Genomic DNA, 19,271 nt, shown 5'->3' on the forward strand with positions numbered 1-19,271 from the left:
GGGTACACAGGGTACACAGGGTACACAGGGTACACAGGGTACACATGGGTACACAGGGTACACAGGGTACACAGGGTACACATGGGTACACAGGGTACACATGGGTACACAGGGTACACATGGGTACACAGGGTACACAGGGTACACGGGGTACACAGGGTACACAGGGTAAACATGGGTACACAGGGTACACAGGGTACACAGGGTACACATGGGTACACAGGGTACACAGGGTACACAGGGTACACATGGGTACACAGGGTACACATGGGTACACATGGGTACACAGGGTACACAGGGTACACATGGGTACACAGGGTACACAGGGTACACATGGGTACACAGGGTACACAGGGTACACAGGGTACACAGGGTACACATGGGTACACAGGGTACACAGGGTACACAGGGTACACATGGGTACACAGGGTACACATGGGTACACAGGGTACACAGGGTACACAGGGTACACATGGGTACACAGGGTACACAGGGTACACAGGGTACACAGGGTACACAGGGGTACACAGGGTACACAGGGTACACAGGGTACACAGGGTACACATGGGTACACAGGGTACACAGAGTACACAGGGTACACAGGGTACACATGGGTACACAGGGTACACAGGGTACACAGGGTACACACGGGTACACATGGGTACACAGGGTACACAGGGTACACAGGGTACACAGGGGTACACAGGGTACACAGGGTACACAGGGTACACAGGGTACACAGGGTACACATGGGTACACAGGGTACACAGGGTACACAGGGTACACATGGGTACACAGGGTACACAGGGTACACAGGGTACACATGGGTACACAGGGTACACACGGGTACACAGGGTACACAGGGTACACAGGGAGAATGGGTAACAGGGAGTCTATATGGAGACTGGGTAACAGGGAGTCTATATGGAGACTGCCATGAATTACTTGCCCTTGTTTCTCATATTCATTCGTGTTGGGTGACATATGTGAATTTGGCTTAAATATCGTGACAGGAATGATATCATAAAAACTGATTTTTCTACAAATTATTTGAATTAACGCTTGGTAAAAATAGTTTTTGTATGTGTGGAGCAAAAGTGTTTTTGCCAGAAGAAAACGAGTACTTTGGTCGGAATAATCATCGACGAGTCGCTTGTTGACTCCGGGCGAAAAATTGCGAAGAATTCTGATGTCTCACTCTCATGACGGTTCGTTTCGTTGATGCCTTGCGCGCCACGTGGTAAGTAAAAGTGTCACATGTCCAACATTTGGCAATCTTTCCGAGGCCCATTATGGCGACTGGTAAGTGTACGTGTCGGTCTGCACGTTTTGCAGTTTTCTGTATTTGTAATAATCATTTTCCTTCTCCAGTGAAAAGCCAGTACGCTGCTCAAATCAAGACCCTTCCGCTGAAATGTGGCGACTATCAATACTTCGATGTCGCCAGTTTGAACGAAGAAAGATATGGTGAGGAAAATTTAAATTAGTATCGACTACTCGTAGTGCTGAAAAAATTTCAAGTTAAGTTCCAGAAATGACTTTGTGTACTTAAATTTAGGAAATGATACAAATTATTCAAGGATCAGTGATATGTGTGACATTTGGTTTGTAGTCCCGGCTAAAATACTCCAAAAGATTCGCGAACGTTATTTCAAATCTTAAAGATAACTTAAGGAATAGTTTTGAATGAGTGTGAACTATGACCCTCGATCAGGCTTCATGAATATTCACCTGACCATCCTCTGACTACCATTATTTATGTTGATTCAACAATTTTTTTTTTCTCAAATTACTAGTTAGGTAGGTTGACGATTATTTCGATCGGAATTTGGTTGTATTTTATTTGGCTTACTCTATGCGGAAAGTACCAATTCAAGATTCGTGTTGCATGATCATACGATATTGGGGTCTAAATACCCATGATTGTATATATATATATATAGAACCAGTACTGACAAGTCTGGGTCAAAGTATATCTGACTTCCTTTCCCTTGTTTTCAATTAAACTACATTTCTTTGTACCCCTAAGTTTAATGAGTCATATTTACTAATTAGCAAATAAATTTCATATTGACGTGTGTCTGTTCAGCAATAGGTCACAAATGACGTCAAAATGTGGTAAGATCAAGAGTGGCACTTGAGGCCTACCCAAGTGTGTCACTTATATTCTTACCACAATTTGACATCTTCTGCGATCCATGACTTAACACACTCACACCAACATTGGAATTGGTCTGTTTTATAGACTAAAGAAGCGAATTATCTTGTTAACAGTGATGTTTTCTATGTGTCTGTTCTCTAACATATCAGGAACAACTAGCAATCAAAATGCACTATAATTCAGCTTAGAACAAACTTGCCAGCTGGCCACACTTAACCCTAAACTCCCATGAGTGACCCAGACAGACTTTTTCCTCATAATAACAATACAATGTCAAACACACAAGTGATGAGAATAAAGTAAAATATCAATTAAGGGATTATTAGTTGATCTAAAACCAAATTCTTCAAATTTGCATCGTAAGAATTGTACGATAGATAGCAAGGAGAATTACTGAGAAGATCTTCAGAGTGAAAGGGTTTTCATTTTTTTTTCTTTTTTCCATACTTCTGTCACCACTTTTATGTGTGATTTTTAGCTAACAGAGAAATCCATAGTGTAGAGAAAATTGAAAAGTGGAAGCAACAAGTTGACATTTTTTGCTATTTTTTATTTTTTCATTCATTTGATCTACCATCCTGTAGCTCGCCTACCATATTCCATAAGGGTCCTATTGGAATCTGCTGTACGTAACTGCGATGGCTTCCAAGTTAAGTCTAAGGATGTAGAAAACATATTGGACTGGGAGAATAACCAGAAACAAAGTGTTGAAATCCCATTTATGCCTGCAAGAGTCATCCTGCAAGACTTCACGTAAGTCATGGGACTTTCCTCTTAGGAGTTGTGTCTTTTCTTGCTAAATTTTTCTTTTCTTGACCTTAAGCATGCAAGTATTTGCATTCTTTTCATTTATTATAACTAAAGCAGCTAGGTAAACTTAAACAGTTTTGAACTTTTCCTAAGGACACTTACTTTTGAAGAGATTGTTTGCTTTACTGCAGATTGTTCATCAGGCATCGCAGATCTGTGAATTTGTTGGCTGTTACTCTGAATTTTTAGGCTAAATTGTAAATGACCTTTTAATTGTTTTTAACTTGGACTGTTAACAATGTATCTGGAAGATTCTCTCGCTACTTTGCAATATTCCCTTGTTCTGTACATTTCTCAACAAGAATGTTGCCCTACGTTAAAATTTGCTTATCGCTTCAAATAAGTGCCTTCTCCCCCTGCCCAGAAGGTCAGCAATCCTTTCTAACTGCTTTCCTGCCAATACCCTCTCCTTTCTCCACTTATAAAGATATCACTTGTAATGTGCTGTTTGTGTTTTAGGGGGGTTCCTGCTGTGGTTGATTTTGCTGCTATGCGAGATGCCATCAAAAGACTTGGAGGAGACCCAGCCAAAATCAATCCACTTTGTCCTGTTGATCTTGTGATTGACCACTCTGTTCAAGTTGATGTGTCAAGAAGGTGTGGTATTTGCATCTTTTATAATTTAAAAAAATCTGGACTCCAACAAGTTGTGTTTTTTGATTCATCAACTTTTGAGCTAGACTATGTGCCTGACTTTTGTTGAATAACAAGCAAAAATGTAGGAATGCCTTAAGAAAAGCAATTTAAACCAGTAGCTTTTTCAAAAACTCTAAATTGAAAAAAAAAAAATGTAGTTATTTTGTAGTTAGTTTTCAATCTGAGATTAAAAAAATTCTTCCCAAATTTACCCTTATTTACCTGGTAGTTTTGATTAAAGTGTGAGAAACTTTCTTGGGAGGAAGTTCTTCCCTTTGATATTTAAACTGATCTGCAAGAAATAGGTAACTTTTTTTTATTTGAACTGTTTGAGAGTATAAAACAAAGAAAAGCAATTAAATCATACTGGAGAGTTTCCGTCTGGTGAGCGAATCTCACTTTAATAACAATAGAAATAACAATGATGTTGTGTCTGGAGAATGTTGAGTCATCTTTTCCCATAATTGAAAATAAAACTATCTTTTTTCTTTTTTTTCTACTTGCATAATTATGTCTGTGCTTAGACTTAAATGACTGAAAACTGGATTACAGTTTTGTGAACCCTTGTTAAGGAGCTGGATATCCTTTACCCATAACACTAGAGGCTTAACTGAAGTCTTAAAACCTAATTTGAAGTTTCTGCAACAAATCAGAATCTCTGATGTTGTTCTTTCAGTCAGAGTCGTTTGTTTGATCCAGGGGGAAACTGGCCTAAGAAGGACAATCCATGTCCATTTCATATGATGCCCATTGACTGGTGCGAGGCCACTATTTTTTTTTTTTTTTCACTCTAAACAAATTCAGTAACATTTGAGTGTTGTTAGTGGGTTTTTATGTTTCTGTTGCATCTGAATTTAATCTCAATTGCTCGTAAATTTTACTTCCTATTGTATTGTAAGTTTATTCTTAATTTCATTTGTCTTCTAGCACCCATTTTTTTTATAGTGAGGCTAAGGAGACAATGGAAATTAAGGGTCAACCCAGAGAGTAATTTTTTTTTACCTGCAATTAAAATTTAAGATGGTCATACTCACTGTTTTGGAAGAATGGCTGTTAGTGCTCTTTGGACTTAGCACTCTGTTGACTTTGTTAAGTCAGACAGGTGAAAACGATTATAATAATTCTAGATCAAATTCAGACAATGAAAGCTTTGATCAGTAGCCATGAATTCCAAAATGAACAAATTTGCACAACAAGCATGTTAATTAGGAACCCAGAAATATATTTGAAAAAAGAAACTATTAATAATAGTTTTTCTCTCCTGGATCATTTAGGTGACCCCTTACAGCTGATACTGGTAATATTTGTAATGTGTACTTTTTCTTTTTCTAGCTCTACAGCCCTTCAGAAGAATCAAGAAATGGAATTTAATAGGAACAAAGAGAGGTTTCTATTTCTAAAGGTAACAAAATTGTTAGGTGGTATTCCTCTTGATTTTCTGCTTGATCTATAGTTCACTACATTTCAGCAATTGCTTTGAGAAAATATTTTTTCGTGTGGCACTCTGTTACTCAGAGCTTATACACTTTTACACTTTCCTTACTAAGAGTGACGTTTGGCCACAAAGTGTCGTAGTTTTGTGAATATTCCCTTCTTTCATTGCCTTCCCTGTTTTGTTTTCAGTGGGGATCAAAAGCTTTCGAGAACATGACAATTGTTCCACCTGGTTCAGGCATTGTTCACCAGGTATGTCATATTAAAACAGGCTTCTTAATTGAAATTGGTGTTGTGCAGTTATTCAAACTTATAACAAACAACTGGTAATTGCTGCAATGATTTTGAAGCATTATCCCTATGAGAGTGACAAAGCCTCTAATTTCCCCCAATATCAACCCTGAATCACACACTAAGGTCATGAGAATCAGGGAAATACATACATACACACGCACGCACACATGCACGCATGCATACATACATACATAAATACGTTAGTTGACCACTCCCCATGGGGGCTTTTCAGGGCCAATTCCCACCCATCCCACCCCAGGAGAGAACATCCACTACACAGTAATCTCGTGCGAGTGAAATTAACGTCTCCTACCCCTAACCCTGCAGAGATGGGGCCTACGGTTTATTCGTCTTTATCAGAGAAGACTAGAACATCTGTCCATGTATTGTAGAAAGGTAGCAAATTCTCCTCACTTATTTTAAGACCATGAGTATCGGTCCGGCCGGGGCTCAAACCCTTGACTTCCTGCACAACACAATTTGGCGCTCTAACCAATTGAGCTAACTGGAAATGAACACCAACTCAAGAGGCTCTTGATTGTTAATCAAATTCTCCTTGTCAACACCTTAGGAAATGTATGGAAAACAGTTTGGAGAATATGCATGCAGATGCTAGGGTGTAAAGGGTTAACCAGTGTAAATTAGCCCTAGGTACTCCATAGAAGTCAGGAAACAATTCAGCTAAACTCTAACTACTGTACTGTCACCTTTGTTCAAAAACCTGACCACTCATGCTCTCAATTTGTAAGCTATGGGAATTTTTGACCAGTGTTAATTGTATCTACTTTTCAATCATGCAACTTAACTGATATCTGTTTCAGGTTAACCTGGAATATCTTGCCCGTGTTGTCTTCAACATGAAGGAGTTTTTATATCCTGACAGTGTTGTTGGAACTGATTCACATACAACGATGATCAATGGACTAGGAATTGTGGGATGGGGTGAGACATTTTTCTAGAGTATGCCTTGCCTTTCAGTTTTTTTCTTATGGGGTGAGAAAGAGAAAGAAAGAGAAAAGTTGTGTCAAGTAGTTTCAAAACATGATGCTATTGACATTGCATTCTTAGTAGCATATGCATAGCCTGTGTCGCAGACAGTCTAAACCGCTGGTATAGACAGTCTGCGCAATGGCTCCCAAAAGCTTTTTTCAATATCCCTCTGTTTGTGTATCCGTTTTTGATTGGCTAGTTTCTTACACGCTATCTGATTGGATAACTCTTGTGAAAGTGACCATGCAAGTATCACGTAATGCCAAAAATAAATTTGTGTAGGTTTCCCAACTACTTTATAACAGTTGTACATTACATTAAACGTCAAATTTACTTTGAGCTGGAAACAAAATGTCTGCAACTACAGAAGAATGTTGGCTAAAAGCGTTCAAAGCCGTGAGAGAGCAGTTTGAAATCGATAATCTTCTACCTGAAAAGGAAAATGCACTTTGCGAATTTCTTGGAGGTCGAATGTTGGAGCATCATGGTCATCACTTAGCAGTTCCCCAGATCATTTGACTGTAAGCAAATATTCCCTTGTACTAAGGCTTTTGAGATCTGCTTCCAATTTTTCTGTTTGCTCAATAAGTGACCAATGTTTCTTCAGTTTCGCAACACAGTTTCGGCGGATGTACTTGTTTTCGATCAATTGCAAAGATATTTCCAAACTTTCAATCTCTGTGAGTACGTCAAATTGTTTCCATCCCTCTAAAAGTAACACTCTTTTGTTTCCCTTTTCAATGATGCGACAGCATAAAGTACAATAATCAGATGAATCAGACATATCCTTTTCAACTTTTTGAAATGCAAAGCAAAGTTTTGTACAAAAGTACTTTCAATTTACAATTTATGCGTGACGATATTTATTTTTAACATTGCGTGATAAATTTTGCAAAAATTTGACCAATCATGAGGCACGTAAGAAAATAACCAATCAGAAATGAATACACAGATCCGTGGGTCCCTGCGGGATATCAGAACAAACTTTTGTGAGCTGTTTCGCAGACGGACTATACCGGGGATTGTGTGACACGTCCGGCTGCAACGCAGGCAACATATGCAAGGCGTGTTATAGATGAACTCTGTAATTACCTTCCTCACCATATAGTTACTGTGGCTCAGTGGTAGAGTATTGAAGATTTCAAAATATTCAAGTTCAGTATAGTTATGTTGATGTAGAACGAATAATCAATGATGTGTCGAAAGTTAAATCCAGTTAATAGTAGTGTATAACTTAATATGCATTCTTCTATTTATTGTCATGTGTTTCTGTATGTTTATCTCGTACTGTCATTTCTGTGTACTGATTTAATTTTTAATATCTGTTTCTTGTATATTTATTGAATCTTTTGTTGAGCCAAATTTTATTTAAGATGTTTTAGCATCCACACACTGCCCACCGAGACTAGCTCTGCTATTTGTGGGTAGTGCCTCATTGTAAAGTGAAAATAAAAGTGACAAAAGGTGGAGTGCAGAATCCAAAGGTCTGAGGTTCGATTCCTGATGTGGACACATAATTTGTTCTTTGTCCCATGTTCATGACAAGATGCAAAACATCTTTCTCAAGTTTAAAAGAATTGTTTCAAAGCATGTTTGAGTTTTTGTCTGTTCTTTAATGGATTTTGGGTTTGCTCAAAAAATTAACTGCCTGCATTGCACAGCAGAACATCTAATGCTTACTTATGATAAATTTATTATAGAATCAAGAGACAAAAATTAAAATTCGAATTGATATTTGTATAATTTTGCTACATTTACTCTTTAACTAGGTCATACTTTCAATACAGACACTCAAGAGCTGTCAGTTACTGTGTTTCCTGAAAATGATCATACAAAAAATTAAATGATATGTAACAAAGAACTCTACGTATAAAATGCTGAGAAAGAATACTCTTATGTAATTTTCTCTTTTGGAATCATTCATGTCAGGTGTTGGAGGTATTGAGGCTGAGGCAGTCATGTTGGGTCAAGCCATAAGTATGGTGCTGCCAAAAGTTGTGGGATATAAGCTGACTGGAAAAGTTAAGCAATACGTCACTTCTACGGATGTTGTGCTCACAATCACAAAGGTATTTACATTACATATTAAGTTAATACTGTATCTATCAATGATACTTTTCTAATAGAAATTTAAGAGTTTGTTCTGGTTTGGTTAGCTTGAAGTGGCTAAATATAAAAGAAAGCTCAGTTTTCAGTGGAAAAAGTACTTTTTTGGTACAGTTTTAGTTGAGCAGGGAGGATAACAAAGCTAAACCTGTGTTGTATTAAATTCCTGATTGGCTAGGCTTCTTATTTTGTATGTGATCTTACCCACAAATTCCACATAGCAGTACAAATGATTTCATTGTCCTGTCAACCGCTCAGTCAATAAGGACAAGCATCCAATTTTAGTCAGAAGTGGCAGTGACTTGAATTCTTAGGTCTGGAGTGCACAAATTTGTTTTTGCCCTATGCTTGTGACAAGTGCCTTACATTGATCTTCAAGATTGGCATTGTACATACATTTATACAAACAGGGTTATGAAATAACATCTGAACAATGGCAGGAACAAGAATGTCACAGCACCCCTTGCTGCTTTGTTGAAGGCCATTACTGTTTTTATAACAGTGGAGTGTTTCTTGTTTTGCAGCATCTACGCCAAATTGGTGTGGTTGGGAAATTTGTGGAGTTTTTTGGACCAGGAGTGAGCCATTTGTCTATTGCAGATCGTGCCACCATAGCCAACATGTGTCCAGAGTATGGTGCTACTGTAGGTTTCTTCCCTGTGGATGAAAAGAGTTTGTTGTATCTTAGACAGACAGGTAAAATGTTCAAAAAATTTGTGAGGTGATATTGATATCTTATCCTAAAACTGACTTTCAAGTTTGGTGCACAGTATAGTGTAGAAGTTTAGACAAGTGACAGTTTATCTTAAAATTGTCAAGTCTTTCAAGAATTACCAAGGCCCTGAAGCAAATTTGGAGTCTTCTTACATTTATTCTCACCCCAGTGCTATTGGTGTAAGTCCAGAGAAAATTGTGAATGTTTTGATACCTTAATAGCAGCATAGGCTGAATTGCTAAGGTCTACAGTGTTACTAAGGTTGAGATCGGACATCAGCATTATCAGGCGCCTCTGGCAGCCACTTTAGTCCTTGTAACGACCTCACCTTTTCCCACCACACATCCCACCCCAGGGGAGGACATCCATCACACAGTAATCTTGTGTGTGGGAAATTAATGTCTCTTACCCCTAACCCTGCAGGAGACAGGACCTCTATTTATACGTCCTTATCCGAGAAGACTAGAATATCTATCCATTTCATTGATGTTATAGAAAGGTAGCAAATTCTCCTCAGTTATTTTAAGACCATGAGTATTGGTCCAGCCGGGGCTTGAACCCTCAACCTCCTGCACAACACAATCCGGCTCTCTAACCAATTGAGCTAACCAAGAGGCGGTTAAGAGACCACTGACAATAAGTTGAATTGGCAAAAAGTTGATGATAAATGTTGGTTGTCTTAAGCTCTCAACGAAGTTTGATTACGTTTTCTTTGTGGCTCTGTAGCCTTTCAATATCACCTTCACTTTTAGTCTCCCTCTTTTCTTTTATTATCAAGTTCACTGACTGTCACCAGAGTTTCATGTTGTTGGAGACTGATTTTTGCCCATTTACAATGCTAACCAGCTGACAGCACAAAGTTTCTGTTGACTCTAGGTCGTAGTGAAGAGACTCTTCAATGTGTTGAAGCCTATGCAAGGGCTACAAAAATGTTCAGGGACTACTCTGATCCAAGGACTGATCCAGTGTTCTCTGAGGTGAGGAAGATTGAACAAATGTACAGTAACCTAGAGTTTGGATTATACTGTAACCATGCGTAGGTCAGTTTGTTAATCCTCCTCTTTAGCTGCTATAACTACTAAAAAAGTAAAAAAAAATGTAAAATGTACAAGTGGAAAATACAGCTGCAGTAAAAGCATTATTACACGACTCGGGCAGTCAGAGGGCCAATAACTAAAATCAACCGATCAAAATGCTCTATTGCCGGTCAATATTCTCTCAGTATTGGACTGGGCACTGTCCCGAATGGTCCCGAATGATACCGCACTTGTGTCCCTTCAAACTTCAGTCATATAATAAATCTCTTAATAACCAAGCTTGCTCGGAACCGTACTGGAAGAATATCGGCCCTTGGTCTTTTTTGTATGGATCAAGCTGTGCTCGGTTCGTACTGTCAAGACCTCAGGCCAATATTCTCCAAGTACATCCCTCGCGCTTGGTTAATAAGATATATGTACTATAAAAAATTACAAATAAAAATATTTGTTGACTTTTTGCCTAATTAAGACTCTGGAGTTCAGTTTCCAGATCTCTAACGGTAAGCTATTGTAATTAAGAGCACCTAAAAAAAAAAGAAAAACTTTGCTGACCAAACTCCAGCTTCATTTTTAGAAGTTCAACTGATAAAAGATCTGTTCTCATGTTGAAATTGTGATTTGTCCTCGTAAAATAGTTTTTAAAAGGCACACATACATTACCAAGGGTTATTATAGGAGGAGGAGAGAAATGTGGTAGTTACTGTAATAAATCTTGCATTTTGGTGATTTTGATCAATGTTTCATCAATGTTTATTGATAAACCTCTGATCACAACAAACAACTTTTATGGTGACATCCACTCTGGTTGTTGAAAGGTCAGTTACCATCACTGACAAAAGTGATTTTATGGAATACTCCTTAAGTTTGACATAATTGTATAAAATTATGTTGCTGTTACAGGTTGTGGAGCTGGACTTGTCTACTGTGACTCCATCGTTATCAGGTCCCAAGAGACCACATGATAGGGTGTCTGTTTCTGAAATGAAACAGGATTTTACAGACTGTTTGAACAACAAGGTCGGGTTTAAAGGGTTTGGAATCCCAACTGAGAAACAAAGCACAGAAGTCCCTTTCACTTTTGATGGTCAAGAGTTCAAGCTATCTCATGGTAAACACCTTTATCTTTCTTTGAACTTGTTAGACATTTTGGGTACAATTATTGGACATAGTGATGTCAAGATATATTTGTCACTTCTGTTGTTGTTGTTGTTGTTGTTATCATTGTTACTATCAGTAATAGTGAAGGTTGTAATGCAAATGTTGTTAAAAGAGGCCTTGAGTACAGAGCCACTGCAGTCACATTAAATCAATGATTAAATTAGATGTGGGTGAAATCGTCGAAAAGCAGGTCGCTTGAAATAGAGTGTTTATCAATTGGGGCATTTTATTAAGCACTGTACACATGGTTTCATGAATTCTCTGAAAATTATATTTTCAAGACATGGTATCTCTTACAACATTTTGATAGCCATATTTCTCTTAATGGCTACCAGTAACATGAAATTTGGTGTGGGAAAGGAGATTAATCCAATTTTTCTGTCTGTGATTTTTCTGGCTCAATGCATTCAAATGTTTCCTGCATATTTTGTATTCTTCTGCACAAGTATGTGTGAGCACATCTGCAGGCAAAAATGAATATTCTTTTACCATACTTTATCCAGGTTCTGTAGTGATAGCTGCTATCACAAGTTGTACAAACACAAGCAATCCATCAGTCATGCTTGGAGCAGGACTGCTAGCAAAGAAAGCTGTTGAATTGGGGCTGGATGTCAAGCCATACATCAAAACAAGTTTGTCTCCTGGTTCTGGTGTGGTTACTTACTATCTCAAGGAAAGTGGTGTTACACCAAGTCTGGAAAAGCTAGGGTATGTAATCAGAGATTTTCCACCTGCTTGTTGTTTAAAATAGGAGTGTACCTCAGAAACCATTCTTTTTAACATAGAATCAGTGTGACTCTTATCACCTTAACATCAGTATGCATCAGGGCTGTACTCTAGCGGTGCCCGGTGGCCCCTGGCACCTTAATTTTGCTCTTGGGCGACTCAGAAATCATAGCCTTTTCATAGAAAGCATATGCTGGGCACCCTGGACTTCACAGTTTCAGAGCACTGGGCTCCCTTCAATTTTTCTCAGAGCACAGCCTTGCACCATGTTCTCCACACTGTTCTTAATACATTTCCCATAAGACTTACAAGGAGGATCTGTTTAACATCCAAGAGCTTATTTTATTGGTGATCATTGTCACTGTTCTCATGACCTTGGTGTTTGATTCAGGGGTGATACTGTAAGGAGAAGGTAGATGCTGGTCACTCTGAGAGTAAGACAATGACAGGAGGGTTACTTTTATTAACAGTAAGAACCCAAAATTTAACTTGATGCCACTATTGTTTCTGTTACAGGTTTAATATTGTTGGGTATGGTTGTATGACTTGTATAGGCAATTCTGGTCCACTATCTGAACCTGTCTCTGAGGCCATAGAAAAGGTTTGTGCGGCCCTGTTGATAATATCATGTTGATTTAAGTACATGAAGAATTCTAGGTGATGACTCTCTCTATCAAAACTTCATGTGCAAGCATTCTGTTTGAAAGGTGGTTTGTCAGAGTTTATGTCTGAGGAATGGTTGTATATTGGTTAGGGTTTGCAAATGATTGTAAACCAAATCGAGCATAGATTGCCATCTTTTCCTTGTCTCTTTTCTCTCTACTTCAGTTTTTTCTTGTGGCCAAATTAACGAACTGTGCCCAGTTGTTTGAAGACCGATTAGTGCTAACCCAGGATTAAATTTTAATCCAGGTTTCTATATTTTTCTGTTCAAAAGCCGTTTTAAGATAATTTTCCCAATTCCTCTTAGAGCATTCAATCACCAAATTGTTAACGAATGGATTTTAAGTGAATTTAATTTTAAAGTTTTCAGATCTACAATTAAATTTTACACTAACCCTGGGTTATCTTAAACCACCTTTGAACAACCCGGCCCAGTTTTCTATCTTAGAAAAGGTGAACATAACAGAAACTGTTGCTACATTTTTATTTCATGTTCACTTCTTTTCTCTCATATTCAGTATAAACATTCATATATTTGTAAGACCCTATTTAGGATTAATTTAGGTTTAATCCTTTGCATTTGTCTTCTCATGCATTTCATTAGTCAGTATCACAAAACAATCCTAAACTATTTTTATTTGTATGTTAATCATCACGTAGTGCATTCAATTTCTATCCATGTAGCATAGTTTATCTTTATATCGCTACTAAATCAATTGAATCTTTCAGTCATCTTCCAATCTTTTCTTACAAAGTCTGAGTTTTTCCCCTCATTCCATTAGTTAATCCAGTCATAATGTTTCATTTTATTGGTCAATCCAGTCTTGATCTTTCAACAGATAGGTTTCATGTTGGCTCTTATAGATAATTGTAACTACCTTTTTTTTTTTAGCGTAATGAAAAAAATGGCTTGTTGTTTTGCTTTGCTCTCAGGGTGACCTTGTAGCTGTGGGAGTGTTGTCAGGAAACAGAAACTTTGAAGGCCGCATCCATCCTCTGACGAGAGCAAACTACCTCGCCTCCCCTCCCTTAGTAATTGCTTATGCCATTGCTGGCACAGTTCTCATAGACTTTGAAACAGAGCCTCTAGGTGAGACAATCTTACAAAATTTGCTTTCAGCTCATATCTCGGGTAGAAAAGTTATATCCGATGATTCGCAGAGTAATAATATACATGAAAAAACTACGCGCTTCGGATTGACTGAAAAAAAGAGTTCATTTTTTTCTTGTAAAAAGGGTGCAAAGTTGTAAAATAGTAATAGTAATCAAATTTAATGTCTTCACGTGGGGCATGGTTATACCCACATTGCCCGAGCCAGAGGCTCATGTATGAAACGTAAGACAACAACCCACCCATCCCACCCCAGGGGAGAACATCCATCACACAGTAATCTCGTGCGTGGGAAAATAACGTCTCCTACCCCTAACCCTGCAGGAGACGGAACCTCCATTTATTCGTCACTATCCGAGAAGACTAGAATAACTAAACCATTTCTTGATGTTATAGAAAGGCAGCATATTCTTCTCAATTATTTTAAGACCTTGACTGTTGGTCCGGCCGGGACTCGAACCCTCGACCACCCGCACATCAGTCCAGCGCTCTATAAATTACAGATAGAGCGCGCGATATGTGAAAATTCCGTCTGTCTTGATATTCTGTGATGCTTTTTTCATGTAAAGTATTATCAAGTAATAACATGATTTCACGTGCAATTTGCTGAAAATAAACTATTACAGACTTTTCAAAGACTAAAAATTGTTGTCTTTGTAAAATGTACTCGTACTCATTAACTCTTAATTGCAATCGCAAACATGCTATTACCTATACTAATTGGTGCTCGTGCATTAAGTATTTAAGGCATCTCTGTTTAATTTGGCAGGCATTTCTAAAGATGGAAAAGAGGTCTTTCTCAGAGACATTTGGCCAACAAGAGATGAACTTCAGGTTTGTGCTTTTCGATTGAAACTCAATCGTTTTATCATATCGTGTTTGCATTTCTTTTCGAGACAATTATCAGATTCATTCAGTTAAATAATTTGCAACCACCTGAAATGTGCCATAAAGAAATCTTTTATAGAAAGAAAAACCAACGTTTCCCGGTTAATACATGGTGTCCGCAATTTCACTGCCATGTCTTTGCACTAATCATAGTTTGAACTAGCTCTATGAATCATTGTATCCCCTTTGCAAAAATAATTATAAAGCTGTATGATATCCCGTTAAGATCAAACCCTCAAATCCCGAGGGTACCCTCAAGAGTAGCTTTGCTCTATTGAGGTCTTAGCCCACTTCTAACATTACGTAAGCTAATCAGCCACGTCAATTTTATGGATTTTTCCCCACTTTCACAGGAGGTGGAAAGACAGTTTGTTATTCCAGCTATGTTCAAAGAAGTCTATTCCAAGGTGTCGGTAAGTAGTGCACAGAAACTTGCTTCAATCGTTTAATAGCTTCAATCGTTTAATAGCCCAATTTCTCAGTTCTGACACATTGATAGCAACAACCTTTTTCTTGCAAAATATAATTTTTTTGGGGGGGGGGGGGACAGAGGCCAAGGTTACGCTGAGGTGATAAATATATCTGTAAAGCAAGGATTTGTCTCAGTAAACTTGTTATCCTTTGATCAAAATTAATCTTCAATTACTGTTTCAGAGCGGCAACCCCCGTTGGAATTCTCTGGAAGCACCCGACGGCATGTTGTATCCATGGGATTTGAAATCAACTTACATCAAACATCCACCTTTCTTTGAAACCATGGTAAGTTTTAGAAGAACCTTGCATTGTTAAAAGCTGACTGCACTTCGCGTTTATCTCCTCCGCGACAACGCGCATCATTTTAAATTTAGCGCCCCTGCAATAATCACCTCGCGTGAGGTGATTGTAGCGCGATATGTCCCAATCCACGGTCAACCAGAGAGCAAGAATCTCTTTAATCACGTAATAAATTATACTTAAATTTTTAAAGAAACTGTGGTGCTGCATCGGTGGGGGTATTACTAGATAAGTACTGTTATATCATGTAAATTGGCTGTCGTAAATGGTTACTAGAGTTGACGTTTCGAGCGTCAGTCCTTCGTCAAAGCGAGTTGCTCTAACGTAGGGCTAACGCGAATTATTGGTTGGCAGTAGAACTTGATGAGAAAAATTCCCCCAAGTGGCTTCAGAATAAGTCAGTGTGTGTGTGTATTTCATTTCCAGGCCAAAGATTTGCCAGAGCGTGTCAGCATTACAGATGCCGCTGTGCTGTTGAACTTGGGCGACTCAGTAACCACTGACCACATCTCGCCTGCGGGCAGCATCGCTCGTACCAGTCCTGCTGCTCGGTATCTGGGTAGCAAGGGGTATGTTTGATAAGAACTCTCTCTGCTTTTCGATTTTGACCTTTTTTTGTTTAATTTGGGAATTAAACTCTCTTTATTCTGATTTCGTCACATTTGTATCTTCAAGCACCCAGTTCATTGGTTAAAGAATCTGAATGTGTGTGACGGTGATCTTCCTCGAAGGCTCTCTTCTTGCCACATTTGAAGCTTACCTACAATACTATTGGTTTTTTTTTTTTTTTTTCTTTTCTGAAAAAGTTATCTATTTTCAGGCTTGCACCCCGGGAGTTCAACTCTTATGGCTCTCGGCGAGGAAACGATGCCGTAATGGCACGCGGAACATTTGCCAACATCAGATTGGTCAATAAGTTTATCGGAAAGGCTGCACCTAAAACCATGCACTACCCTTCAGGGGACACGGTATGATAAACATTAGCACATAGCCTTCACGGCAAAGAACAATTGTATAAGTGGTAAATTGACGATTTTCCAAAGTCCCTTTTCCAAATTCTCGGTTATTTTTGAAAGCGATTTTTCAATCCAGTGTCTAAAGTAATTCAGGAGGGAGGCTAGATTAATCCCTCCCGACGGAATGAGCTAACGAGCTTTGAGCCGTAAGTGCGACAAAGCGGGACACAACGCGAAAGCACGCGCAGGTGAGAAATTCGCTTTGATAGCCAATAAAAGGGCAGGATTCGTTTCCTTTCGCCGTAAATCAAAGTGTTAGTGACGATGAAAATGATGCCTTGCGCCGTACAATTGAAAGGAGATTGCGTTATCATAGAGTGATAATTTGAATATATCAACAAAGTTGAAATGGTAAATTGGCTACCGTTACGATTGTAAAAGCTGACCTTTGGAGCGTTAGCCCTGCGTCGGAGGATTGTGTCATCATAGAGTGTACTCAGTCCTTCACTGTGCGTAGTTATGCTATGAGATTGTCGTGTTGTTGGTTTCATTTCTTTCTTGTCGATCATACTCCGCAGATGGATATTTTTGATGCTGCAGAACGTTATCGCGAAGAAGGACGTCAACTCATCATCCTGGCCGGCAAAGATTATGGTTCGGGATCTTCACGTGACTGGGCAGCTAAGGGACCCTGGATGCAGGTACATAGAGCTAAATTGAAACTTCAAATGAGGTCCTAGGTTTTATTGACTTGCAAGCTCTGTTTTCCGATTGATGTACTGTTGGCTAAATATTTAGTTAAAACTAATTGTTCGTTTATCGGCTCTGTTCTGTTTAGGGTGTTAGGGCGGTGATATCAGAGAGTTTTGAACGAATTCACCGAAGCAACTTGGTGGGAATGGGTATCATGCCCCTGGAGTATCTTCCGGGTCAAAACGCAGAGAGTCTGGAACTCACTGGAAAAGAGAGTTACACCATTGTGGTACCAGATGACCTGAAAACTGGCCAAACACTGGTTGTTAAGGTAGACTCCAGCTTTAGCTTAATGTCTTAAAATTTAATTTTCACGTTGTGATTCGTGCTTTTGCCCTTTGGGAAGCACTAACAGAAAGACTCTCGAACGCCTGCAACGACGTGTAGCGAGAATCGTATACGGTTTTAAACCTGGCATAGCCACGGAATCAATACTTGAGAACCTACGCTGGCCGCCTCTTACATGAACTATGGAAAAGCATTGTGCACTGTTAACAAGTGCTTGGTTGGAGAAGTTCATTCATACTTTTAAGACTTTCATGTTACGCAGCCAGAGCGACAACCAACATAGATGTACTAGATCGTCAATCACTGACATTATTCTTCCTAAATTTCATCTAGATGTCGCTAAAAGTCTTTTAACTATCATGGTGCAATGACATCTAATAGTCTTTCAATGAACATTAAGACTTTACCACCTAAGGAACGTTTCCCGGCTATCCCCGCTTTTTATTCTTAGGCTATGAAATCGAACATTGTTACTTTTTATATATCAGTTAGTTTTTAATTGATGTGTTTTGATATGATTTATTTTACTCTTTTATTTTATGTTATACAGGACCATGTTGATACCAGTCCTGTGACTGAAGGGGTCACCCTGTTTAAATATCGATTATTAATTATTATTATTATTATTAATAATAATAAGAAGAAGAATGCGGGCTTCCTTAATTATGTAGAAAAAATCTAAATCCTTGGCCTATTTATTCTAGGGAAGACGAAGGCAAAAACTTTCAACTGACTGTCTCTAGGACCGTCTGTCTGATTGTTTGATCGATTGATTGATAGATTCATCGACTGATCTGCTGACCGACTGTTCGACTAATTTATTTTCAGTTGAGTGATGGCCGCTCTTTCAATGTAAAGGTCCGTTTCGACACGGACGTGGAACTGACGTACTTCAAAAACGGAGGAATTCTGAACTATATGATAAGGAGTATGCTCGCTTGAGAAGACTGCTGAAGTTTGGAACGTCTCGCCGAAAACTGAACCAAGACAGCTTAATTCTCGGAATATCCCCAGTTAAAATCTTAATATACTGGGTACATCGAACACCGGAACACAATAGATATCATAAGCATTTGGGTATCTATCCTTTTTTCCTAGCAAATCGGTCGAACAAGACTCTTAGTTTTTCAATTACATGTGTACATAATTTATGAATTGAGCCTGACTATTTAAGAAGAATATCAGGAAAGCTACAATTTTTGTGGTGAGAAGCAAATTGTATTTTAAATTATGTATGAAGGTGACCTGTTGGAACCTGAATATTTAGGGAAAAGTAATTTTTCAAGTACCGAAGTTTAGTAACAGCAAGCTAGTCTTGCTTTTTCACACCAAGAGAGCCACACTATATTTAAGAATTTGAAGAAAGCGCTCATCTGGAAATAAATCGAAGAAAAAGGGTTATCCATTGGTTGTTATGGCAAATATTAGCAATCCTCTAACTGATAGCGATTTCATATCATGAGATCAACCGGAAGAGAGGGAAGTGAAGTTCAGTAAGGAGTTCAACACGAGTTTTCATTGTGTTGACCTCTTGGGATAAGTCCTTTGCCTTTGTGATTCGTTTGGTTTGGCGACATTAGATCGAAAAGCGCTGTGGGAGAACCCCCTATCCAACCCCAAAAAGAACCCTGAGAATCACTTTAACAGACCTTTTCAAACCGTTCCTTCTTTTCCCTCTCCGCGCAAACCGCCTCCCAGTTAGCTCAATGGATAGAGCGCTGGACTGTTGTGCGGGAAGTCGAGGGTTCGAGTCCCGGCCGGACCAACACTC

At 38.8% G+C, this 19,271-nt stretch overlaps 1 protein-coding gene across 3 annotated transcripts; it reads left to right on the plus strand.

Moving 5' to 3' along the window:
- Positions 1-1,244: 1,244 nt before the first annotated feature.
- Positions 1,245-18,901, plus strand: LOC111338056 (cytoplasmic aconitate hydratase). Of its 3 annotated transcripts, XM_022944459.2 has the most exons (23): positions 1,245-1,302; positions 1,372-1,467; positions 2,746-2,914; positions 3,431-3,568; positions 4,284-4,364; positions 4,940-5,009; positions 5,231-5,293; positions 6,157-6,277; positions 8,255-8,394; positions 8,956-9,127; positions 10,023-10,123; positions 11,084-11,291; positions 11,845-12,049; positions 12,584-12,668; positions 13,664-13,820; positions 14,611-14,675; positions 15,083-15,142; positions 15,384-15,488; positions 15,930-16,072; positions 16,324-16,471; positions 17,038-17,160; positions 17,298-17,483; positions 18,329-18,901. In XM_022944459.2, exons 1-23 carry the CDS (start codon positions 1,293-1,295, stop codon positions 18,440-18,442), a joined length of 2,760 nt encoding a protein of 919 aa, XP_022800194.2. In that variant the 5' UTR covers positions 1,245-1,292; the 3' UTR covers positions 18,443-18,901. The 3 variants fall into 3 exon arrangements, with proteins under 3 accessions (XP_022800194.2, XP_022800195.2, XP_088617201.1); XM_022944460.2 differs by lacking the exon at positions 4,284-4,364; XM_088761075.1 differs by lacking the exons at positions 1,245-1,302; positions 4,284-4,364.
- The last annotated feature ends 370 nt before the right edge of the window (positions 18,902-19,271 follow it).

The sequence above is a fragment of the Stylophora pistillata genome, chromosome 1 (genome assembly GCF_964205215.1).
Source record: "Stylophora pistillata chromosome 1, jaStyPist1.2, whole genome shotgun sequence".
NCBI classification, from domain to species: domain Eukaryota; kingdom Metazoa; phylum Cnidaria; class Anthozoa; order Scleractinia; family Pocilloporidae; genus Stylophora; species Stylophora pistillata.